The 27,316-nt window shown below is 36.9% G+C and overlaps 2 protein-coding genes across 2 annotated transcripts in view; one reads left to right on the forward strand and one right to left on the reverse strand.

The window, feature by feature from the left end:
- The window catches only part of ENOX1 (ecto-NOX disulfide-thiol exchanger 1), a 562,092-nt gene that overhangs the window by 484,066 nt on the left and 50,710 nt on the right, over window positions 1-27,316 (reverse strand). The gene's annotated exons all lie outside the window — the stretch shown is intronic.
- On the forward strand, window positions 7,880-8,430 carry LOC130835875 (small ubiquitin-related modifier 2-like). The gene is made up of 2 exons (XM_057707753.1): window positions 7,880-8,093; window positions 8,151-8,430. The coding sequence occupies exons 1-2, from the start codon at window positions 7,940-7,942 to the stop codon at window positions 8,225-8,227; spliced, it is 231 nt and encodes a 76-aa protein (XP_057563736.1). The 5' UTR covers window positions 7,880-7,939; the 3' UTR covers window positions 8,228-8,430.

The raw sequence follows: 27,316 nt of genomic DNA on the forward strand, positions 1-27,316 counted from the left end.
CAGAGCAACTAAGCCCATGCGCCACAACTATTGAGCCTATGCTCTAGAGCCCATGAGCCACAACTATTGGGCCCATGAGCCACAAATACTAAAGCCCATGTGCCTGGAGCCCATGCTCTGCAACAGGAGAGGCCACTGCAGTGAGGAGCCCGCGCACCACAATGAAGAGTAGCCCCTGCTCGCCACAACTAGAGAAAGCCTGTATGAAGCAACGAAGACTCAAAGCACCCAATCGATAAATAAATAAATTTATAAAAAAAATAATACAGTGATTTAAAAAAAATTAAGATGTTGATAGAGAAAAACAAAAAGAAGGAAGTATCTCAATAAGTTAGGGAGAATCACCTAAAGAATAAAAACTGAATGAATAGCTTTTAAACAAAAAAAAGAAAATTTGATATATTCAAAGAAAATTAGAAAAAAAAAGGCAAAAACAAAAAGAAAAAAACATAAATATAAAATGTGAATAAGACGGCAGAAATGGGTCCTCAGGTAACAGTACATAAAGTCATTATAAATGGCTTAAACTCACCAATGAAGACCTGCAGAAGAATTCTGACTTCTAACAATGGTTGAGTAGCTTTCATCAGACTAACCTTCCTGCTGAAAATAAGCACAAACTCTACACAAAATATAAAACCAACTCTTTGAAGGCACTGAGCCTAAACCAAACAAAAAGGAGAGCCAACCTTTGAAAGAAAGAAACCACACTAAGATCTACTTTTATACATCTTTTCCCCTGGGACAGTGTAGCTGGAATTCAAGCAGAAATCCACAGTCTTGTTGATTTGAGGAATCAGAGGACAGTCTCTGAGGCTGCCAGAGCACTGTAAAAACTGGCCATTGTTGGGGTGGAGGTAGGGAAACTCAAAACCTACAGTCTTCATATAAATCCTTGGCTGATTACATAATTGTGCATGCATGGAGCAAGACTCCAAAGAGCACAAGGGAAACCAACCAATGGAAGGCTGAAAGAACTAAGAGATATTTCATCAGCTGTTTATCTCAGAGGAAATAAAATTTGCAATTTGAGTCCTGCCAACTTAGGAGGGACTTGGGAAACCATTTGATCATCACTGGAAACAACTTTCCAGTGATGCTACACATGGGCTATAACAGAAGAAAGACTGTGTTGAAAGACTATTTGTCCTAGGACTAAAGGCAAAACCAAAATATGCCTGCACTAACAAAGTCTTTTACCAAGCTTCCATAAGTTTAATGTGATTGCCACATAACACAACCAGCTGCTACAACACAACACCAATATATTCAGAAGAAAATAACACAATCCAGAGTGCCTGAAAATTATCATCCACAATATCAGTATGCAATAAAAATTCACTAGATATGAAAATAAGGAAATGTGACACATAATCAAGAGAAAATTCAGGCAACAGAAACAACTCTGATGATGGAATTAGCAAACAAAAACTTTAAAATAATTATGGTAAAGATGTTACCAAATCTATATGAGAATTTCAGTCTAAAGGATGACTAGCTAGGGAGTTTCAGGAAACATACAGAAACTGTAAAAATAGAACACATGGAAATCCTAAACTGAAAAATGCAGTATCTGAAATTGAAAATTTTAGCAAATGCAATAAACAGCATATTGGCCACACGAAAGAATCAGTAAACTTGAAGCGAGGTCAACAGAAATCATTCAAACTAAAGCATAAAAATCAGAAATAAACAAACAAATTTACTATCATTACAGAGTTAATAAACTGAAGGATGTTACAAGGTAGTCTAATACAATTGGAAATCTAAGAGGAGAGAAGAAATAGATAGGAACAGGAAAACTATCTGAAAAAATATTGACTGAAGATTTTACAAATTTTATCAAAAACAACAATGACAAACCCAGGATAAATAAAAAGAAAACTACACCTTGGAAAATCATAGTCACACTGCCAAAAAGCAAATGAAATTAAAAATGGTGGGATCAGACTGGAGAGAGAGAGAGAGAGAGAGAGAGAGAGAGAGAGAGAGAATAAGAATGACAACAGAGTTATTGTTAGAAATAATGAAGGCCAGGAGACAATGGAATGATGTCTTCAAAGTACTGGAAAAAAACAAAAACAAAACTAAAATTCTTTATGTGGTCAAAAAAAAAAAAAAAAAAACCCAGCTTTCAATATCTTCCATTTGGAAAATTAAGGCAAAATAAAGATATTGTCAGATAAGCAAAAGTCATTATAGCAAAAGATCTGCCTAATAAAAAAGACCAAAGAAGGCTTTTTTGGGTGAACAGGAATAATACTGAGATCATTTGAGATACTGGATATCGAATATTAAGATCTATAGGAAAGAATGAAAAGAAGACAAGTAATATATGGGTAAATATAAAATACTACATATTTTCTTCGATTTTTTAAAAGTCAGTTCACTAATGCAAAAGCAATATTAATGTATTATGGATTTTCTAACATATGTTAGAAAAAATATGAGCTATCAATAGCATGAAGGCAGGGAGGAATGAAAATAAAAGTGTACTGTTGTAAGGTTCTTCCATTTTACATGCAGTTTTATAACATGACTTGAAGGTAGCCTGCAATGAGATAAAGCTGAATATTTTACTCTCTAGAATAACCATTAAAAAGAATATAATAGATACAGATAAAAGACTATAATAGAGGATATAAAATGGGATACTCAAAATACTCAATTAACAAAAAAGACAAAGGAGTAGCCAAAAATCCCCCCAAAATAGAGGGGAAAAATAGAAACCAAATAGTAAGATTGCACAAATATCAATAATTACATTAAATATATATAAAGTCATCAGACTACAAAGCATAGATTGTTAAACTAGAGAAGGAAGTAAACAATTACATGTTCTATAAAAATGATGCACTTTAGAAGTAAAGACACAGGTTGAAAAAATGGGAAAACTATAATTCAAATGATATGACACATAAGAAAGCTGGTGTGGCTATGTAAATATCAAACAAAGTATACTTCAAGCCAGTGGATATTACTAGAGAAAATAAATTATTTCACAAAAAAGGGGTATTACTTAGAGGGCCACTTCATTAATAAAAAATAACAATCCAAACATGTATACACCTAAGAATTTTAATAAACATGAAGCAAAAAAATGGCAGAAATAAGGTGGGAAATGGAAAAATTCACACATTGTTCATGATTTATAATATCTCTCTGGAAGCACTAAAAAGAGAAAAAATAACCTGTATATATGAGATTTGAACAACACTATCAACCAAATAAAGTATACATAAAATATAAAACTCAACAATGTACAATTCACATAATACACATTCTTGTCAAATACTTTGAAGAATATTCAATAGGACAGCATATATTATAACATAAAACAATTCTCAGTAATTTTTTATATATTGAATATCATACAGAACGTTATCTGTCCATAAGGCATCATTTAAATTAAAAATCAATAATTAAGGTCTAGATATCCCCTTAAAATATTTGAGTCCAATGAATACATCATAAGAGAAAATGGAAAATATTTAGAAATAAATAACAATCAGAACACATCATATAAAAGTTTATGAAATAAACTAAAGAGTGCTTAAAGGGAAATTGGTCACTTTAAAAAACTTGTATTAAAAAATAATGATTTAAAACCAATGACCTATGCTGCCAAGTTAAGAAGCTAGAGAAAGAATCACTTTTAAAAAATAACAAAGGGACTGCCTACCCTCCCTGGAAACCAGGGAATCTGGCAGATACCTCCTTTGCCTTCTCCTCTAGCCAGCTCTAAGTCACTTGCATCTCCTTGGAAGGAGCTGGTGCACAAGTCTGGCACCTCAACACTTTAGATCAGATGGACACACACACACACACACACACACACACACATATATATATTCAGTTATATGTGTATAACTGAATTGCTATGCTGTAGACCTGAAACTAACTTTGTAAATCAACTATACTTCAATTTAAAAAATGGCATTTAACATTAATAAAAAATGAGTTCTAGTAAATTTAATAAGGTTCATATATATCAAGCATCTTTTCCAACCACTATGGTATAACACTAGAAATCAGTTATAAGAGAAGAACAGAACATTCACAAATATGTGAAGATTAAACAAAATGCTACTGAACAATCAATGAGTCAAAGATAAAATCAAAAGGGAAATGAAAAAATATCTTCAGACAAATAAAAATGGAAACAATATACCAAAATTTATGGGATGTAGCAAAAGTAGGTCTATGCAGGAAGTTTATAACAATAAATACCTTTATCAAGAGAAAGAGAAATCTCAAATAAACAATGTAATTTTCCACCTCAAGAAACGAGAAAAAGAACAAACAAAGCCCACAGTTAATAAAAGAAAGGACATAACAAAGATCAGAGAGGAAATAAATGAAATAGAGGCTAAAAAAATCAATAGAAAAGATCAATGAAACTAAAAGCTGGTTTTTGGAAAAAATAAACAAAATGAACAAAGCTTTAGCTAGACTCACTAAAAAAAAAAAAAAGAGAGAGAGAGAGAGAAATGACTCAAATACATGAAATCAGAAATGAAAGAGATGTTACAACCAATACCACACAAACGATTATAAGAGACCACTATGTAAAATTATATGCCAACAAATTGGACAACCTAGAAAAAAATGGATTAATTCCTAAAAACATACAACCTACCAAGACTGAATCATGAAGAAACAGAAAATCAAAATAGATGGCCTACCAGCAAGGAGACTGAAACAGTAATCAGAACCTTCCAAAAAACAAAAGTCCAGGACCAAATAACTTCACCAAGAATTCTACCAAACATTTAAAGAAGAATTAATATCAATCCTCAAACCCTTCCAAAAAATAGAAGAGGAAGAAACGCTTCCAAACTGATCTTACAAGGCCAGAATTACCCTGATACCAAAACCAGAGGAGGACACTACAAGAAAAGAAAATTAAAGGCCGATAATTCTTGAAGAACACAGATGCAAAAATCCTCAACAATATATTAGCAAACTCAACAGTACATTAAAGAGGTTATATACAGAATGATCAAATGGGATTCATTCCACTTGATCAGGGATGCTATGATGGTTCAATATCTGCAAAACAATCAATGTGATACACCACATTAACAAAATGAAGGATAAAAATCATATGATCATCTCAGTAGATGCAGAAAAAATATTTAACAAAATTCAACATCCTCTCATGATAAAAACTTTCAACAAACTGGGTATAAAGGGCACATATCTCAGTATAAAGGCCATATACAATGAACCCAAAGCTAATAGCAGTCAACAGTGAAAAGTGTCATGCTTTTCCTCTGAGATCCAGTGCAAGAAAAGCATGCCCACTCTCACCACTTCTATTCAAAATGTTACTGAAAGTCCTAGAGAGAGCAATTAGGAGAGAAAAAGAAATAAAAGGCATTCAAATTGGAAAGGAAGAAGTAAAAATGTCTCTATTTGCAGCTGATATGATACTAGATATTAAAAAACTAAAGACTCTACCACAAAACTAAAAAACAAATTCAGCAAATTTGCAGGATACAAAATCAATATATAAAAATCAATCGCATTTCTATACACTAACAACAAAATACCAGAAAGACGAATTAAGAAAACAACCTCATTTACAAAACAAATAAAATACTCAGGAATAAATTTTACCAAGGAGATGAAAGATATGTACACTGAAAAGTACAAGACATTGATTCAAGAAATTGAAGAAGGCACAAATAAATGGAAAGATATTTCCATGTCCATGAAATGGAAGAAATAATATTAAAATATCCACACTATACAAAATATTCTATAGATTCAGTGCAACTCCTTTCAAAATTCCAACGGCAGAAATGTTTCTTTAAAGTCATAAAATTTACATAGTACATCAAAAGTTGCTCAACATCAGTAATCATCAGGGAAATGTAAATCAAAACCACAATGACATATCACCAAAACAATCTTTAAAAAGAAGAACAAAGTTGAAGGATTTACAAAACCTGATTTTAAATTTTACAAAAATGTTACAGCAATCAAGAAAATGAAGCATTGATATAAGACAGATAAGTAAATCAAGGGAAGAGAACAAAGAACTGAGAAATTTGTGTGGACATACGTAACCAACTAATTTACAAAAAAGGCAGAAAAGTAATTTAGTGGAGAAAGTATAATCTTTTAAACAAATGATGCTGAAACAGTGATAAATCTGTAAGGGAAAAATGAGCCTCAAAATATACAGAGAAAGTAATCAAAGATGGTTCATAGTCCTAAACATAAAAACTAAGACTGCAAGGCAGCTAGACGAAAACATAGCAAAATACCTTTACGTCTTTAGGATGGCAAAGATCTTTCTGCAAACAAACCCACTAAGGGTTAGGCAAAAACAAGCAAACAAACAAAAAAAAAACTGGTATTACTCACCAAAATGAAAACTTCTGCTCTTCAAAAGACATTGTTTAGAAAATGAAAAGACAAGCCATAAATAGGAAGAAAATATTCAGAATACACATACCTGACAAAGGACTTGTATCCAAAATATTGTTTATTCTATAATTTCATAATAAAGAAAAAGACAACAAAATAAAAAATACACCAAAGAATTAAATAGAACCTTCACACAGGAAGATACAAATGGTCAATTAGCACATGTAAAGATGATCAATTAGACGTCATTAGTTATCTAGGAAATGCAAATTAAAACCACAATGATACCTACCTACCACAATGGTAACTAAAGAAGATGAGAATATGGAGCACCTATTCACATCACTGATGGGAATATAAAATGATATGACTGCTTTAGAAAACCATTTGTAGGTTTTTCATATACCTATCCCATGATTCAACAATTCCATTCCCAGGTATTTACACACTCATTGTACATAAGTGTTTATAGCGGCTGTATTTATAGTAGCCAATTAATCAAAACAACTAAAAACTCCATCAATCGCTTTATGGATAAACAAAGTGTGGTATATTCATACGACAAAATTAGGCACAGCAATAAAAGAAACAAACTGCTGACACTGGCAGCAATCTGCATAAATCTTTAAAATATCATGCTATGCTAAAGACGCCAGACATGAGTACATAATGCACAATTTCATGTATATAAATTTCTACAACAGGTCAAACCAAGATATATTGATAAACATCAGAAAAGTGATTGTATCTGTGCTTCAGAGCAGGGTGTGGAAAGTGACTAGAAAAAGGCAAGAGGGCTCAATCTGGGTGATCAAAATTTCCATACTTTGATTGGAGTTGTAGTTATATAGGTATATGCATTTAGTAGCTTCATCAAACCATACACTTACAATCACTGCAATTTATATGTGTCAGTTATACTCTCTCCACCCAAAAGACAAATACTCCCTAAATGATTCTAAAATGCAAGCAATATCTTGTTTCTAAAATCACATTTTTAAAGGGGATGTAAAATTATAGAAACAAAAGGATAAAAAAATATATTTATATCAAATATAAATGAACCCAAAGAAAGCTAGCATAGCATTCTTAATATCTGACAAAAAGTAGAATTCAAGGAAAAATCATAAGGGACAAAAAAATTACATGTTAGTAAATGGAAGAGTAGGTGGAGAATATGAATCCATCATGTACATAAATGCACCCTCCAATTTTGCCTCAAAATATATAAAATATGGAGAAAAGTGGATATATCTAAAATTGTAATTACGATATTAACTCACACTCTTGGAAACTGATGGATGACACAGACAATAAGGAAGCAAAACAATAGAATATAATAACAGTGAAAAAACTGAGACAAGTAGCTTTAGATAAGACTCTACAGAGAAGCAGAGAAATGTGTGTTAGAGCACTCCTAAAAACTGATGATGTGCTCTCTCCCTCCTTCACCACTGCCACCTCCTTCTTCTGTCGCTCCTGGTGCTGCTTGTGTGCTCGTTCTGTGCAGATCTGGTACCTCTTTTGTGAAGCGGCAGCTGAGGAGACTCCGGCGCTCGCCATGGCCAACGAAAAGCCCAAGGAAGGAGTCAAGACTGAGAACAACGATCATATTAATTTGAAGGTGGCGGCGCAGGACGGTTCTGTGGTGCAGTTTAAGATTAAGAGGCATACACCACTTAGTAAACTAACAAAAGCCTATTGTGAACAACAGGGTTTGTCAATGAGGCAGATTAGACTCCGATTTGACGGCCAGCCAATCAATGAAACAGACACACCTGCACAGTTGGAAATGGAGGATGAAGATACAATTGATGTGTTCCAGCAGCAGACAGGAGGTGTCTACTAAAAAGGGAACGTGCTACTTTACTCCAGAATTCTGTTCCTCCAGACCAAGAAGACATTCTCAATTAGAAAACCGCAATTTGGTTCCATCACATCCTGACTACTGCAGTATAATTTCTCTATTCTTTCATTTTCCCCTTCCCCATTCCTTTATTGTACATAAAGTAACTGGTGTATGTGCACAAGCATATTGCATTTTTTTTAAAACTAAATGGCCAATGGTATTTTGATCAACATCAAATGGAGATGGAATGGGGAAAAATAATGGTTCTGTGAAAATACCACCTTTTCTCCATTAGTGGCATGCTCATCAGCTCTTATCTTTATATTCCAGTAAGTTATTTTGCTCTCCTTTAACAAAAAAAGAACAACATAAAAATTCTTGCATACCTTGTTCGAATGGAGAATTTTAATGTTTTTCATTTATCATTGTAAAACCAAGGACAATTTTATAACTTTTTTGTACGTAGCTGTTACATGTAGGGCAATCTGTCTTTAAGTAGGGATAAATTACTCTAAAAGAAAAGAATCCTAGATAGTTTTCCCTTCAAGTCAAGTGTCTTGTTGTTTAAATAAACTTCTTGGTTAAAAAAAAACAACAAACTGATGATGTAATAGGCCACAAGAAACAATAAATGCCAAAGGATCAACATCATATAGAAAGTGTCCTATGAGCATAATACATAATAAAATCAGAAATTGATAACAAAAGGGAAGCTAAAAAACAACAAAAAGGACCTATGTCTGGCAAATAAATAATACACCACAAGAAAAAAAACCAGGGGTGGGCATGGGCCAAGTGTGTGAAGGGAGTCAAAAGGTACAAACTTGGAACTGGAAAGTTATAAAATAAATAAGCCATAGGGACGTAACATACAGCATGGTTACTATAAATAATAATACTATTATCTATAGTAATATTATATAATATACTTTTATTATGTTGAAATTTGCTATGAGAGTAGATCTTAAAATTCTCATTACAAGGAAAATATTTTGTAACTATGTGTGGTGACAAATGTCAGACTAATTGTGGTGATCATTTCACATTATGTACAAATATCAAATCATTATGTTGTATACCTGAAACTAATATAATGTTATATGTCAAGTATACCTCAATAAATAAACATTAATTAGTTAAAAAGAATAAAAACACAGATACAACTATAAACAGAAAATTTTAAACGTGAAAAGAATAACCATTAAACATTCTTGAAAATATTAAATAACAAAATTGAGATGAAGTAGAAAACCTTCATTCAACAATAAGCGTTAAAAAACAGATCTTGTAATAACAATAATTTTAAAAATCTCTTCCACAACAAAAAAGATCAGGCTCAGATCATTTTGCCAGTGAGCTCTACTTTCAAAGAATAGAAAATCCCTATGTCATACACTAAGTTGTTAAAGTATATAGGAAAAGAGGAAAAGCTGTCTAATATATTGGATGAGAACACAGATATCTTAATTATCAAACCTAATAAGGGCAATGCAAGAAAATTCCACTAATCAACATAGATGCAAATATCCTAAAGCAAATATTAGCCAATCAAATCCAACAAAGTATTAAAATAACAATGGAGGAGGAGGAGGAAGATCAGATAAAGTTCACCCTGATATCCAGACATATCTTCTGTCTGGAAAATAAATATCTTGATAATTCAGGAATCGTTTGACATGAGAAAATCTATTAAAGTCATCAACCACATTAACGGATGAAATGATAAAAATCACATGACTATCTCAATAAATGCAGAAACAACATTTGAAAAAGTTTAACAATGATTCATGCTAAAAATTCTCAGACTATTAAGAATAAGGGTAACTTCTCAACCAGAGAATGATTATATACCAAAATCTACAGCTACCACCATATCTGAAAAACTTTAGACACATAACGGTACCTGCAATCAATACTTCAGGCCAACACGGTGAGACAAGAAAAAGAAATCAGAGGCATAAAGATTGATGGAGGAGAGAAAAAACTGTTTAGCAGAAAGTGTGACAATCAACTTAGAAAAAATTTAACACAATCAGTAGATAAATAGAAAATATGGCCATCAACATAAAAAAGTAAAATAAGCCAAACCAAGGTAAGAATCAATACATAAATAAATTAAAAATAGAGTAAGAAATGTGAGCAAGGTGGTTACATTGAAAATCAGCTCACAAAATTCCACAACATAGCTCTACAAAAGTAATAACCAAGTAAAAAATATAAAATAACATCCACAATAAAACAAATTATCTCTGAATTGTTTTCAGAATGCACAAGTCCTTTTTGGAGAAACCTTAAAACTATGTTAGGACCAGCTGTAATGAATACAATGGACTACTGGAGAAATATTTCATGCATAAGAAAAAACTGTTGTTAGCCCCTGATTTCTGTTTCCCACCGCAACCCTTCTCCACCTCTCTCTGAAGTCTTGGAGTCTAATTCCAAGCTTGTGTAGAAGTAGCATTTAAGTTCCTGCTGGCCACCCTCCATGAAGGTCTGCAGCACCCATCCAGATACCAGCTTTCACCAAGATTCCTAAGCCTCTTACACTGCCTCTCAGCAGTGAGAACTGTGTTCTTATACTTGCCCACTGAGTCGCAGCACACCACACCTGCCCTCAGGTGCACATGGGCGCATACACTCATTCACGTACACACGCACACACATGCACCTGCAGTCACATGTTCAGGGTTAGGTGTGAGCATCGGTTTCTATGGCTCTGTCTGCTCTAGGCTGCCTCTCTGTTGGGAGCTGGAGCCGTTCGTGCGGTGACTAAGCATTCAGGCTCCACCTGAATCCTCCCCACATCCATGGAAACAACCAGTGGCTGGGAAGCTGTGAGGTAAGGAGAAGATCACAGGTGAAAGGAGCGGAAACTAGAAATGCACCCAGTCCTAAGGCATTCATAGGCAAGACACCTGATTTAAGACCTCATCTCAACATAAGGAATCCAAAGCAGCAACCACCAGGGGACCCAAATGCAGCTCACCAAGTATGGACAACCTCAGAGCATGCAATGGGACAGCCAGAACTCCGAGAGACTAGCCAGAATCCTAAAAGGGTTTGCTATTCCCTTTGACCATGGATTTAATGGACCACGTCACCTCCTCACCCCTAGCCCTGTCCAGATGAATGAGTCTCTTGCCCAGTTCTGACCTCCTGCCACAGACTGCCGGAGAAGATACCAGAACTCATATGCTATCTCTGGGACATGATAAGGGTGACAATTTTAAATTCACTGCAATTTTCACATATAAAGAAAAGAAGTTATAGCCTGATCATCTAATCCTTTCTTCAAGCAGATATATTTGGGAAAAAAAGGCAAGATTTATATCTCTAACTGTAATCATTTTAAAAGCAAGACAGAGAATTAATAGTGTTTCATTTTGGGGGGAAATTGTCTACAGTTAATATAAATTACTTACATTATTATTGAAAAATCACATATATAAATCTGATGTTTCTCTCAGGACGATGTTTGCAGATTTATAGACCCTATGCAATATAAATGGGAATAAGGAAGCAAGGATCTTATTCATTCACTCTCGTGCCACACAGAGTAAACGTTCTATAATCCCACCACGTTGTCTCTGCTCAGGCCACCCTGGGCCACCGCTGCTCCTGCACCTGATGAGTTCTGTACTCCCATCCTCCAGGCTCTGGCACTCGTTTTCCCTCACGTAGAAACCCTTTCAGTGCCTCTCTCTTTTTAAAACTGAGACATAATTGACATGTAACATTATATTGGTTTCAGGTGTACAATACATGTATCTATGGTGAATGATTACAGTAAGTTTAGTTAACATATCATCACACATAGCTACACTTTTTTCTTTGTGATGAGAATGTTTAAGCTCTATGCTAAAAAAGAATGAAACTGAGTTGTTTGTAGTGAGGTGGATGGACCTAGAGTCTGTCATACAGAGTGAAGTAAATCAGAAAGGGAAAAACAAATACCGTATGCTAACGCATATATATGGAATCTAAAACAAAACAAAACAGTACTGCTGAACCCAGTGGCAGGGCAAAAATAAAGACACAGATATAGAGAATGAACTTGAGGACATGGGGGGGGAGGGGGAAGCTGGGATAAAGTGAGAGAGTACATAATACACTACCAAATGTAACACAGATGGCTCGTGGGGAGATCAACTCCCTGTGCTATGCTTGGTGATGACCTAGAGGGGTGGGACAGGGAAGGTGGGAGGGAGGCTCAAGAGGGAGGGGATAGGGGGAGACCTGTATAAATACAGCTGGTTCACTTTGTTGCACAGAGAAAACTGGCACAACATTGTAAAGAAATTATACTCCAATAAAGACATGAAGGAAAAAAAGCAAAGACCTACTCTCTTAGCAACTTTCAAATATGCACCACAGCATCTCAAACTGCAGTCAATGCCTCTCTTTATCAACCCCCTCCCTCCATGGCTACTCCATACTACCTCCTCCTTGAAACTTTCTTGCCACGTGTCCAAGCCCATAGGGCCGTCCCAATTATAGATCAGCTCCCATCTGCCTTGCATTCGCCTTACCTGTTTCTCCAGCAGGCACGGCTGGCATCATGGGTGTGTGACCTGGGAAGGCACACGGAGCCCCACTCTCACGCCCTCACTTGGTTTGATGCCCTCTGTCAACATCTTGAAAAACTTCATCATTTTGTCTTTGAACCTGTGTTTTGTAAGTGAATGGAGTGTGAGCGGAGGAATACACACAGCACGTATGTCCACAGTGCTTCTCCACCTCATTGCAGAGAGCTTTCCTGATGCCCCATGAGGACAGAATTCCGGGGAACCCACACTGTGTGGGAGTGTGGCAAGACTCAAGGCACAAGGTAAGTGTGTTACATGTTTCACTGAGTAGTAAGTGGAGGCACTGAACACCCCAAAAGGCTGTGCTTTTTATTTGAACCAGAACTTGATTTGACTGCAGAAAGAAGGCACTGGTTCTAAATGTTCGCCAACCGTTTATGCTGAAAATAATGGCATAGAAAGGAAAGGAAAGAGAGGGTAACCCACGGTTTTCCTTTCAGTTCTTCATTATTTATCAGAAAGCAAAGTAGAGAGTGTTCACTAGAATATGCACATAAGAAGTGACATAGCAACTGAGGTAGTTTTGTGCAGTGTTTCCATTGTTTGGGTAAGAACGGGACACATACGAATTGTGTAATTTCAGTGATTCCACATACAAATTTAGTGCTTTCATATTAACATTTAAAACCTGCATTGCATAATATCAAAAATGAACAGTAAAGTTCATGCTAATAATTTAAATTTGCCATCATTCCTTACTTAGAATGACATTAAATAGCAAGTTAAAAAAAAAAACATAGGAAACCACAAAAGAGAGGAAAAAACTTTACATTTTACATCTTTAATGGCCTCCTTTCCCCTGTTTTTAAACAAGGGGCCCCACATTTTCAACTGCACTGGACCCCACAGCCACCCTTGCCCCTAAGACTTAAGTTCCCAGAAGGCAGGGACCCTGCTTTATCCGTGGCTACGTGTTGCAGCATCTCAGCCCTTACTCTGAGTTCATTCGGTAAACACCTGTTAGATCTAGAATGTGGTGGCTACAATAAAGAACAAAAGATCATAGGGTCCCAAGCTGGGAAAACAGTAATCTGTCTCCCTACTCCGTGCTCAACAGACCACACCTGGGGTAATAAGCTCAGTTCCAGGGGCCACATTTGAAAAGGGATGTGGAGAAGAACCCACCAAAAAGTACTGGGTTCAAATTATTTTGGCAACGTATTCCCTGCATAACCAAAGGGAAGTTAATTAACCTTTGCTGAGTGTCAGTTTTCTCTTTTGCAAAATAAGGGTGATACAGTGCTAAAAAAAAAAAAAAAAACCTCGGAGGACCACAACCACTGACTTCTAACCACTGAATGTCTGTCTCAGAGAAAACGGAAGGGTTGAGAGTGACATGTAGAAACCAATGGGAAGAAACTTCTAACAAGGCAGAAAAGCAACATGAAGAAGAATTTCTGAAGAGGCAAACATGGGCTTGCCTGGGATACAGGAGATTCTCTGTCTCTTGAGAGAGCAGAGGAGAACTTGACAAAGTTTAAAGAAACATCTATCATCAGATAAAGATTAGGGCATAAAATAACAACGATTGTGGTAGATATGGTTTCCTGGTGCATCCTAAATGCCAGACACTATGAGAGCCACTTTACTTATATTATCTTATGAAATCACAACAAATCCATGGGGTGGGCAATGTCTTGTTACTCTTACTCTTGCTCTGAGCATGAAGAAGGAAGTTTGATTTACTCATGGCCACAAAGCTAGTATGTTATGAAGACAGCACCTTCCACTGAACTCTCTTCAAACTCTGAGATTCAGAAATATTGGACAACATGTGCCCAAATGCTAAATGAAATAAGAATAATTACAAATCCCAGGTCTGAATGTGAAAGACTCCCAAGATAGTACCCTCCATTTCACACAAACATGACAATATCATTCTGAATCAACATGAGAGAACCTAAAAGATGCAGTAAACCATCAAGGAGAATTACATCACTATCAAGCAGAGCTTTAAAAAATCAAGGAGCCATGTAGAGAACAGACTGGAGGACACAGGGTGGGGGGTGGGGGGCAAAGGGGAAGCTGGGACAAAGCGAGAGACTAGCCTTGACATATATACATCACCAAATGAAAAATGGATAGCTAGTGGGAAGCTGCTGCATAACATAGGGAGATCAACTCGATGACAGGTGATGACTTAGAGGGGTGGGATAGGGAAGGTGGGAGGGAGGGGATATGGGGATATATGTATAAATACAGCTGACTCACTGTGGTGTACAGCAGAAACTGGCACAACAGTGTAAAGCAATTATACTCCTATAAAGAGCTTAAAAAAAAAATCAAGGAGTCAAAAGACATCTTTCCTAGAGCACCCACATGGTTACTGACTTTCCAGCCTGCCCAAAATTGTTCCTCCATCCAAAGAAAGAGTTGAGGTTCTGGAGCTACATCACTGTGCAGAAAATCCCAAAACATTGCCCTCAGGCTCCACCTTGTAGAACGAGTGAGAGCCTAGGCCTTCCAGATGGCAGTTTTTTCCCATTTTAATACAGGTGTTGCAGCTTTTAATAGGTACACATCTTGAAAATTACCCTAGGAAAGCTGTATTTGGATATTTGGGTACATGGAAGTCTAGCAGGTATGAAATCACCTCTTCATGGGACACAATTCACTCTCCCTTGTGCATTTGCTACCACGTAAGCCCAGGACTTGATTGAAACCAACATCTGTGAAAGCAAAGCTGGGATCCTCACTTAAATGCTTCCATTTTCGAAGAGTTACTCAGGAGCCATGTAAGTGTACTGTATTCTACCTGTTAGGATTCTTTTGAAATGATGTCACCACAAATTTCAACTGAAAATTCAGAATTCGAAAACAGCCAACTCTATCTGCTATTCCTAAAAGCACTTCAAACTCTTAATCTTCTTATATTCATTTCAAGTAGGCAACAATGCACTCGTGAGCACAAATGCATTTTTAGCACATTTTTGCAAAAGGGAAAGCCCACAACAGGAGAGTCACTGAAAACACTCAGATTCAGAAGTGAGTTGATATCTTAGCTAGAAATGGGATCCAAGACTCTTTCTGTCCGGGTGTTGCTCTCCATCAAATTGGTGGTAGCACTTTTAGAATCTACACAAATGCCTGGAAGAAAAGATAAAAAGACAAAAAAGAAAAAAAAGAAAAATATATAAATGAAAGAAAGAAGAATTGGATCAAACCCTCAAGCTACAAGTAGGAAAAAAGGAAATTAGATTCCTGAATGTTTCATTAGGATAAAAATGTCCAAATATAAGCTTTGCCACTGAAAATGGTTCTTCTGTGCTATCTAATCAGCAGTACAACGCCTTATCTCTTCACATCACTAGACTGTTTTTATATGTGAAACTACATAATATATTACACTTTAATACCTATCTGCTTCAAACACAATAGAAAAATACCTACACAGCATAAATCATACATGACATCACATTAGGTCTTTTAAACAATGCTGTGAACACCAGGAAAAGATTCTAGGGGTCCATTTTTCATGTTCTTTTTGCTACTGTCCAAATGGATGTGCTTACTTTGCCTCTCTACCAGTTCCTTTCAATTAAATAAATCAAATGTGTACAAAGGACTTTTCATGCATGAAAGGTACCAAATGCTTCTGTACAAATAGGAATGCCATATCTATCCTCCTCAGGACCTAGAATGCTGAGTTCCAACATGCCTGGTCTATCTTCTGTGTACTCCTCTGATATGTCTGATACCTTGTTTCTCCTTCTGTCCTCCTTTTGACAGCTCTGTTTTATCAAAACCTCCAACCCATGGGTAGAAAGGACAGGAGGGGGAATTCCCATAGCACCCATGCTTCCCTCTCTCCTTGGCAGCACGAGTGCACCACATGGATGAAATAATTTACTTGTCTGAACCTGGGCACAAGGACAATTTTATTCACTTTTGTGTCTCTCTGACTAGCACAATAGTAGAAACTCAATAAACACCAAATGCATATGTAAAGTTTAAACAAAAACCAGTCATGTTTGCCTTTGTACTATAACCCTGGTAGTAGACTTTGGAGGAAATTCAACTAAAAACTAAAATGAACTTAAAGATTCTGGATTGTTTCCAGTTCATATTTATCTAATTTATCCTTCCTCAAAAGAATACACTTTCTCTTTCTCTTCATCCCAATGTTCCTTTCCTTCCCCCTCCCCATCTCTCTCACACACCCAGCTTCTATTTAAATCTATGCAAGAAATACACTATTATATTATTCAGTTACCCTGCTTCATCTTGCATGAATGCTGCATATATGAGATAACAACAAAGGAAAAATTATCTAACTCTATTATTCTCATCATGGGAACACAGGCCCACTGAGAGAAGGGGAAAAACAAAACATGACTGCAAGCACTGAATGCTCTGCTGTTTGGCAAGACAAAGCTAAAGTAACATTTTCTTGCATATCAGGAATTCAAACATTATTACATGCATGTATGTCCCAACTTCCTTGATTATTAAGTTATAATTCTAAAGCATTTGACCTTGGCAGGAAAGGATAAACTATGATTTTCCTGACTGGTATTTAGGAGGAGTGATGAACACATTTTCTTCTTTAATTTTGCTTTTATGAGGAAGCCAAATAGGAGCTCCTTTCCCACTGAATAAGCTACCATCAGCCAATCACTCTGAGCCTGACAGGATGACTATAAGGCACCTTGACTCCTTAAAATGCTTGAATGTTAGGGATGAGGATCTGGTTAACTGGGCATTTATAATCATCACTAGTCTAAAGACAATAGAGAAAATGGTGGTATAGGAAGATCCTGAACTTACCTCCTCCAATGGACACAACAAATCTACAACTACATATGGAATAATTCCCATGAAAAAGGACCTGAAAACTGGATGAAAACATACTCAAGGGTAAAAAGACAGCATTGAGATGGGGAGTAGAGGAAGAGATACGGTCTCACCAAGGGAAAAAAAATCACACACCAGCCATGGTGATCCACAGTCAGGAGGGATCATAAAGGTACCTTTTTATTCCCTCCCCCCCCCCCAGTTTTATACTTTTGATGATACACGCATACTTTAACTAACTGTTGTAATTTTAGTTACTTTTGCTACTTTTGTCTTTTAATCTTCAGGATTGCTTTATAAGTGATTGATCCACTACCTTTGTTATATATTTTCCTTTTCCAGAGAGATTTTTACTTTTGTATGCTTTATTATTATTAATTAGTGCCATTTTTCAGCTTAAAGAAGTCCCTTTAACATTTCTTGTAGGGAAAGTTTAGTGGTGATGAACTCCTCTACCTTTTGCTTACTTGAGAAACTCTTTATCTCTTCTCTATTCTGAGTAATACTCTTTGCTGGGTGGAGAGTTCTTAGTTGGAAGTTTTTGGTGTTTTTTTTTTTTCTTTTAGCCCTTTGAATGTGTCATGCCACTGCCTTCTGGCCCATAAAGTTTCTGCTGATAGCAGTGGTAAAGATAAAGCTTTTTAATGTGTTCAAATTTAAGTTGCTACCAACTTAACACAGCCTACTATTTACATAAGATGATATTTGAACCTCACACTAACCACAAGGAGAAAACTTATAGTAAATCACAAAAGAAAATGAGAAAGGAATCTAAAATGACACTGAATAAAACCACCAGAAAACAAGGGAGGAGAGAAAGAAAAGAAAAAAAGAGCTACAAAAATGCCCAGAAAACAACACACTGGCAATAAGTACACACCTATCAATAATTAATTTAAATGTAAATGGACTAAGTTCACCAATCAAAAGACATGCAGTGGCTGAATGTATACAAAAAAAAATAATGAAGACCCTTATATATCTGCTTAAAAGAGATTCACTTTGGAAGAAAGGTCATACACAGACTGAAAGTGAAGGCATTTAAAAAAAGACATTGCATGCAAATGGAAATGAAAAGACAGCTCCAGTAGCTATATTCAGAACAGAGAAAATAAACTTTAAAGCAAAGACTGTATAGAAGACAAAGAACAGTATTACATAATGATAAAGAGATCGATCCAGCAAGAAGATATAACATTTATAAATGTATATGCACCCAATATAGTAGCACCAAGACATATAAACCAAATATTAATGAACTTAAAGGGAGAAATTGAAAGCAATACAATAATAGTAAGGGACTTCAACATCCCACTTACATCAATGAATAGATCATGCAGACGGAAAATCAATAAGGAAACAGTGGCCTTAAATGACACACTAGATTGGATAGACTTAATAGATATATAGAGAACATTCCATCGAAAAGCAATAGAACAGACATTCTTTTCAAGTGCACTTGAAACATTCTCCTCAATAGGTCACGAGCTGGGTCACAAAATGAGTCTCAATAAATTCAAGAAAATTGAAACAATATCATCTTCTCCAACTACAAAGGTATGAAACTAAAAATCATCCACAAGAAATAAAAGGAAACAGCACAAAAACAACATGCTGCTGAACAACCAGTGAGTCATTTAAGAAATCAAAGAGAAATTTTAAAAATACCGAACGAGAAATGAAAACAGAAATACAACATACCAAAAATTATAGAATGCAGCAAAAGCATTTCTAAGAGAGAAGTTCATAGCAATACAGGCCTACCTCAAGAAACAAACAAGCAAACAAAAAAATCTCCCCAAAACAATCTAACTTCATACCTAAAAAAAAAAAAAAATCTAGAAACAGAAGAACAAATGCAGCACAAAATTAGTAAAAAGAAAGGAAATAATAAATATCAGAGAGGAAGTAAATAAAATAGAGACTAAAAAACAACAGAAAAGATCAATGAAACTAAGAGCTGTTTCTTTGAAAAGAAACTAAATTAACAAAACTTTAGCTAGACTAACCAAGAAAAAAAAAAATGAAAGGACTCAAATCAAAAATGAAAGAAAAAATTTTTAACAAATAACACAGAAATACAAAGGATCATAAGAGACTACTACAAACAATTATACAACAACAAATTAGACAACCTATAAGAAATGTTTAAAATTCTAGAAACATACAATCTTCCAAGAACGAATCAGGAAGAAATAGGAAATCTGAATAGACCAAATAAAGCAAGGAGATTAAGACAGTAATTAAAAATCTCCTAACAAACAAATGCCCAGGATCAGATGGATTCACTGGTGAGTTCTATAAAACATTCAAGGAAGATTTAATACCGATCATTTTCAAACTCTTCAACAAATTGAAGAGGGAGGAAACCTTTCAAACATTTTATGAACCATCATTATCCTGAAAGCTTTTCCTCTAAAATTAGGAAGAAGACAAGGATGCCCATTCTCACCACTTTTATTCAACAGAGTACTGGAATTCCTAGCCACAACAATTAGACAAGAAAAAATAAATAAAAGGCATCCAAATTGAAAAGGAAGAAGTAAAACTGTCACTATTTGCAGTTGACCTGATACTATATACATAAAATCCTAAAGTTTCCACCAAAAACTGTTAGAACTAATAAATAAATTCAGTAAAGTAACAGGATACAAAATCAATATACAGTAATCTGTGATGTTTCTGTACACCAGTAACAAACTAGCAGAAAGAGAAATTAAGAAAACAATCCCGTTTACAGTAAAATCAAAAAGAGTAAAATACCTAGGAATAAATTTAACCAAGGAAGTGAAAGACCTGTGCACTGAAAACCGTAAGACACTGATGACAGAAACTGAAGAAGACACAAATAAATGGAAAGATATTCCATGTTCATGGAGTGAAAGAATTAATATTGTTAAAATGTCCCTACTACCCAAAGCAATCTACAGATTCAGTGCAATCCCGATCAAAAGCTCAACGGCATATTTCACAAAACTAAAATATATAATTCTAAAATTTGTATGGAAATGCAAAAGGCCCCAAATAGCCAAAACAACGTTGAGAAAGAAGAACAAAGCTCATTTGAAATCACATTCCCTGATTTCAAACTATAGTACAAAACTATGGTAATGAAAATACTATAGTACTAGCACAAAAAACAGACACACAGATCAATGGAACAGAATTGAGAGCCCAGAAATAAACCCACACATATATGGACAAATAATTTATGATAAAGGAGCAAAGAACATATAATGGTGAATGAATAGTTTCTTCAATAAATGGTGCTGGGAAAACTGGACAGCCACATGCAAAAAAGTGAATCCAGACCACGCTCATATGGCATGCACAAAAATTAACTCAAAATGGATTAAAGACTTCAGTGTAAGGCCTGAAACCCTGTGGTTTCAGAAGAAAACACAGGTGGTAACCTCACTGACATCAGTCTTAGTGATGTTTTTGTGGATCTAACTCTGAAGGCGAGGGAAACAAAAACAAAAATAAACAAATGGTACTATATCAAACTGGAAAAGCTTCTGCACAGTGAAGGAAAACATCATCAAAATGAAAAGGCAACGGTGAAATGGGAGACGATATTTTCAAATCATATATCCAATATGGGATTAATATCCAAAATATATCAAGAACTCATACAACTCAACAATTAAAAAATAAAAACTCCATTAAAAATGGGCAGGGGATCTGAATAAACATTTTTCCAAAGAAATGACATATATATGGCCAACGCGCACCTGAAAAGATGTTCCACATCACTAATTATTAGGGAACTGCAAATCAAAACCACATTGAGAGCATACCTGTTAAAGTGGCTATTATCAAGAAGACAAGAAATAACAGATGTTAAAGACGATGTGGAGAAAAAGGACCCATCATACACTGCTGGTGGGACTGTATATTGGTACAGCCACTATGGAAAACAGTATGGAGGGTCATCAAAAAAATTAAGACGAGAACTACCACGTGACCAAGTTATTTACCCAAAGAATATGAAATCACTAATTCAGGAAGATACCTGCACCCCTATGTTCACTGCGGCATTATTTACAATAGCCAAGAAATGCAAACAATCTAAGCATCCATCAGTAGGTAAATGGATAAAGAATATTGAGACAGATAAGTATGCAATGGAATATTAGCCACAGAAAGAGTGAAACCCTGCCATTTGCGCCAACACGGACGAAGGTATTATGCTATGTGAAATGTCAGACAGACAAGGACACATGATTTCCCGCATGTGTGGAATCTAAAAAAATTAAGAAACAAAAGAAAACAAAAACAAACTCATAGGTACAGAGATCAGATTATTGGTTACCAGAGGGGAAGAGGTTGGGACATGGACAAATGGGTGAAGGGGGTCAACTGTATGGTGATGGATGGTAACTATACCTGTGAAGGTGATCACTTTGTAGTATATACAGGTGTCAAATTATAATACTGTATATCGGAAACATATAATAAATAATAAAGAACGTGCAGGATCCCCAACTAGTGATGTTATTCTCTTGCCATGAGGTGTCCCAATCAGAAGCGTCAAAATAGCTAACACGTTATCAGCCTCAGTCATGCTCCTCTCCCTGAGACGAGGCCAGGAATCGGACAGCAATAATTTTACAAACAAGAGCATATTTTTTGTCTCCTGGGTCAAGTTTATCCTCCACCCGGAAGAAATTTCTGCAGGAGCAGTCACTGCTGGTCATTGTTGTTATTTCTATAGTTACCTTCTTCTTCTGACCAGCTAGGAGCCACTTAAAGATAGTTTTGATGCTTCTAACTTTTTTGGTAACCAGACATGATCCACGGAGGGCATGAGGACAATATTATTTCTCAAAGCAAACCACATATTTACACAACAAAGGAATGAAACAAAGGATGGTCACGCAATTGAAAAAATGCAAACCCACAGAAGAGCACACATGAGAGGACAGAAAATTTTAAGCTTTTAAACTCTGACTTTTGTTATGCAATTTCATGTTTCAACTTTAGTCATTCAGTGACCATCCTATCATCTGCATGAGATTTAAAAAATGAACTACTAGGGAACACCTGAATCACTCCCAAAATATACACATGCTTTAACCAATCACAGGCTTAAAGGAGGAAGTAGAAATTCTCCTTTGATCAGAATTGAGCCCTAAAGAGACTAAAGAAAACATATTGCTTCTTTTAGACAAAAGCATTTGAACCTTGGCCTCAAGGTCACAGTCTTGCACCAAGGAACACCCTGAATGTCTGTCTCCATCTCTTCTTGCCCCCATGCAAGTGTTGGCACTGAGACCCCAGCTTTTTCCTGGAACCCTTCTTGCCATCTCAGACTCCAGAGTAAAAGCCGATGTCCCCCAAATCATTTTAATGAACTCAAGTTACATCCTTTTTCATGATCATTCTGTGGCTAGCTCCTCACTACACGTGTTCAACTGGATGGAAATAAAAGAGCAACACCCACCTGCAGATCCAGCAATCGTTCCCCACAACACACACACACCCTCAGTTGAGGTTCCGCTTTGCGAGGATAACCAGAATTGTGCTGTCCCTCACTCTCGGTAGACAATGTACACATGGAGTAAAATGAATTCAATCCACTTTCTTTTCCGCTTGCCTGGCAGACAACCTAAGGAGGCCATCATTACAAAGTGGTTCTGGAAAGTCTGTTTTAGGCATGGGGTTCCCTGAGGCCAGGGGCTCACCACGAGGAGAACGGGGATGGCAAAAGATGGTGGTAGAGTCCGCAGGTGGCTGCTGTGAAGGAAGAAGGGAAGGAGCAGAGGCCACGTGCAAGCATGGAGAAGCACGTGCTCTGAATTAAACCTTCCGTTGGACGGCCAAGGGAAAGCCAGGATTAGACAGCCCCCCTCTACTCTCCTTCCCACCCCACCCTCCCCGCCGGCCCCACATTTAATCAAATGCATGAAGCCATCTGAAAACTATTCTCAACTTTGAGGGGGTTTTTTACGCTAAAATCTTTACCCTTATTATGAGGCATTTGCTTATTAATCCTTGCATTTTAAAGAAATCAAATTTCAAGGTTAGTTGTAGATCCAAAATAACCATATTATTAATAGCACATCTGGTATAAACACTAATATCAGTCAATACCAAACCACACCAAAAAATCATTCTAAATTTAATGGGAAGCTGCTGCCTAGCACAGGGAGATCAACTCGATGCTTAGTGATGACCTAGAGGGGTGGGATAGGGAGGCTGGGAGGGAGTCGCGGGCGGGAGGGGATATGGGGATATATGTATAAATACAGACGATTCACTTTGTTGTACAGCAGAAACTGGCACAGCAGTGCAAAGCAATTATACTCCAATAAAGATCTGAAGAAAAAAATAAAAAAATAAAAAATAAATAAAACAAAAGCCCCCACTTAGCCTACTTTCTATTATGGGAAATGTCCAACAGTCTAAAGTACTCAAGGCAGTGGCACCAGCTGCGGGAATTTCATACCCCTCGGGCTTTTATAAATCCAATTTCCCCTCCTTTTATTTTCCTTTGTTTTTTTTTTTTTCTTTTCTTTTCATCTTTCTTTTTCTTATTCCCTGAAGAGGGATGAAGAGACAAAAACAAAGTGGGGATAGGGCAAGCGACCTATGAATCAAGGCAGGCTGGATTTTCACAAGTCAGAGCACATTCTTTTCCTAGGATGGTCCTCAGAATAAAAGAAAAGAGTGGAAACCTCAAATTCCTAAGTTTTAGTTCAATGGTATTGCTTAATGTGGAATTAAAGACAGTCTGAACAAAATAGCATCCCTTGTCAGTTTAAAGGGGTAAAATCATTTTGTTCATTTCTTTCCATGTCTATTTTCCAGGCCTCCTTAGATTGCAAGAATTCACAGGGTGGTGACCTCCATCTGAGTCTAGCACAGAGCTCATGTCTCTGGCATTTCATACTCCATCCCTTCAGCGAACATCTGGACAGCTTGGGCAAATACATCATCATTTCTCATAAAATGCACTGAGATCAAGGGCTCTCTGGGATGGCAACGGAGTCTGAGTAAAATAAGAATTTAATGCATTCATTTGAGAAAATGAATGCTGGGTTTAAAAAAAAAAACACATTTGTTCACAGCAGAACTTCTTGCAGAATGTGAGGTGCAGTGGGAATTCCTAAGAGAGAGTTATGGTGAGTCGTATTTCCCAAGACCTAGCTGACCACTAACTCCTTGGGGTTACATGTCACTAATCACTGTTTTGTAAAACTCAAGTTGGAGGGGGGAAAAAATGGACCACGTATTTACAATCCAATCACGTATATTTATAAAATATTTTATTTAAGTTATTTTTAAACAGCAGATGGAGGCATGTGGAGCATCAATAAGAACATGAGTGCCCGGGAGAGGAGGGTGGAGAGAAAGTTGCTGCCCTTTCTTTGGCCAGTTAAGCTTCTAACTAGCTCCTGCGAGCCCAGTTACTTTCCAACTCAAACCTAAGCCTCTCTCTCAGCTTTATTCATTCCATCAAGAGTAATAATCATAATAACCACTTAGTCCAGTCCTCTTGTCCTATACATGAGAAAACTGGGGCCCCCAAATAGGTATCTACTTTGCCTGAACTCACTGAGTGAAAACATGGCAGAAGATAGAACAGAAAATCCCATATTTCAAATATCCAACACTCCCTAAAATTGTATTTACTCAATACTCCAGATCTAATTATATAGGCTAAGATAGAGTAGAAACTCTAAATCAGTATTTAACTCAGATTAAAACACCACTTTTGATTATAGTAAAATGTGACTTTGGGGATAACTCAGCTAGGCCTAGGTAAACATCCTCCCTTGCATTATTTACGGAGAAGACAGCTGTCTCATGTAGATATGATTCACACTGGAAACAATGGAATCCCCTCTGCTTCTACTCTGAGAGACCCCCCTCATTTCTGGGTAGGATCCCCTCTCCTGGGAGATCTCTGGAAGAGCTCCCCTACCCTAAATTTGGGGTCCCCTCTACCTCGCTACCATGGGGGTGAGGAATCTCTTCTACTCTCACAATTTTACCCACCACCTATGGGCTAATGACTCCCAAACTCATAACTGTAGTTAGCTGCCTTAAACACTTCTGCAGTAAAGCAGCGAAGAGAAGAAAGGAAGGAGAGAAAAAGAGGGAAGGTGGACTTTCCAGGGCTGGCCTTGCAGCAGAGAAACTGTTTTCTATCCCACGGTGCATCAAATTAGGCAAGTCCTCATATTGATCCATAAACCTGATCCTTCACTTTTGCCCCCAGTTTCAGCTGTTAGCACCAGCAGTCCTCTAGCTGCCCAAACAAGAAATCTGGGATTCATTCTATATTCCTCCATTGCCCTCAGAACTTACACCCAATTAAACTCCAAGGTTGGCTGCTTTTACCAACGAGATACCAATTCTCCCTTTTAGCCTGGATAACTCAAAAAGTCTCCCCTCAACTGGTCTGCATGCCCCTGGTCTTGTTCCACCCTCAAACCCATCCTCTAGTCAAGAAACCATTCCCCAGAGATCCTTGTAAAACACAAAACTGACTCCATTACATCTATGCTCAAAAGTCTTCAGCAGGGACTTCCCTGGTGGTCCAGTGGTTGAGACTTCCAGTGCAGAGGGGTGTGTGTTCGATCCCCGGTTGGGGAGCTGGGATCCCACGTGCCTCGGGGCCAAAAAAAACAAAGGCAACAATGTGATAAATTCAATAAAGACTTTAAAAGTGGTCCAAATAAAAAAATTGAAAAAAAAAAAAAAAACCTGCAGCAGCACTGTATCACCTACAGCCCTAAGTCCCTAACATAGGCTCCCACGTAGCCTCTGTCCAGCGCCCAGCCTCACCATCACAGCCCTGTACTCCGACTGGTCCTGAACTGCTCATGGCTTCCTGCTGTGCCTGGGTTATTTCTGACCTCCGTTGCTTTTGTTCATGCTGTTCCCACATCCTCACCTTTATTCTACAGGATTCAGGTCAGGCGCCCTCTCCTCCAGGAAGCTTTCCCTGGTTTGAGCTTGTCTAGCTATCCATTTTCAGTACTTCTGTGATACCCTGTAACCTGCCACTGCTCTCTCACACAGCTTCCTCACTCTTCCTTGATGGTGCGTCTCAATGCTGAGGGCAGAAGCAATGTCTTACTCACCTCTGGATGCCCAGTTCCTAGCACAGTGCCAACTGCATAAGTGGTACCCAATAAATGTCTACCGAGTGAAAAAAATGAGTAAGCAGCTCTGACAAGCACAGACCCACTAATCCCACCTTGTCTCTGAGTTCCTCCCCACTTCCCAGAACCCCTGCCAAGTTCTAGGTAATGGCCATGGGTAATCACATCAATGTGCCATACACTGGCGATTACTCCAATTTAAACTTCACTAACTTGGCTGGCCTGTCCAGGCCAGTTTTAATTAACGAGGTTCTCTCTGTTGAGATATTTCACACCGAGTGTTTCCTGGACGGAAGTACTCTGATGTGCACCTCAGTTCTCTGTCACTCTCTATGGATGGAGCCTTCGACAGCCAATGACAGAGCTTATAATTTTTTTAAAGTTCCTGTTGAAGATATTTCTAAGCAGAATATTAGTGCCACCTGTTTTCACTCAATCGTAACTCCCTTCCTCAGCCAAATTTATTTAAGCTTGGTCTCAGTCCTATTTTTTTCTTTCTTTGGGAATAATTTGAGGAAAAAAAAATCCACTTAGCCATTTTGGAGTAAGAGGAGATTTAAAATGATTAAAACACACTTTATATTGAAGGTGTA

The sequence above is a fragment of the Hippopotamus amphibius genome, chromosome 14, assembly GCF_030028045.1.
Source record: "Hippopotamus amphibius kiboko isolate mHipAmp2 chromosome 14, mHipAmp2.hap2, whole genome shotgun sequence".
Classification (NCBI taxonomy): Eukaryota; Metazoa; Chordata; class Mammalia; order Artiodactyla; family Hippopotamidae; genus Hippopotamus; species Hippopotamus amphibius.

Bases quoted from the DNA above. Each gene is read 5' to 3' on its own strand.
- LOC130835875 (XM_057707753.1), top strand. From the start codon at position 7,940: ATGGCCAACGAAAAGCCCAAGGAAGGAGTCAAGACTGAGAACAACGAT. The intron at 8,094-8,150 runs GTTTGTCAATGA...TCAATGAAACAG, and splicing joins AGCCTATTGTGAACAACAGG to ACACACCTGCACAGTTGGAA.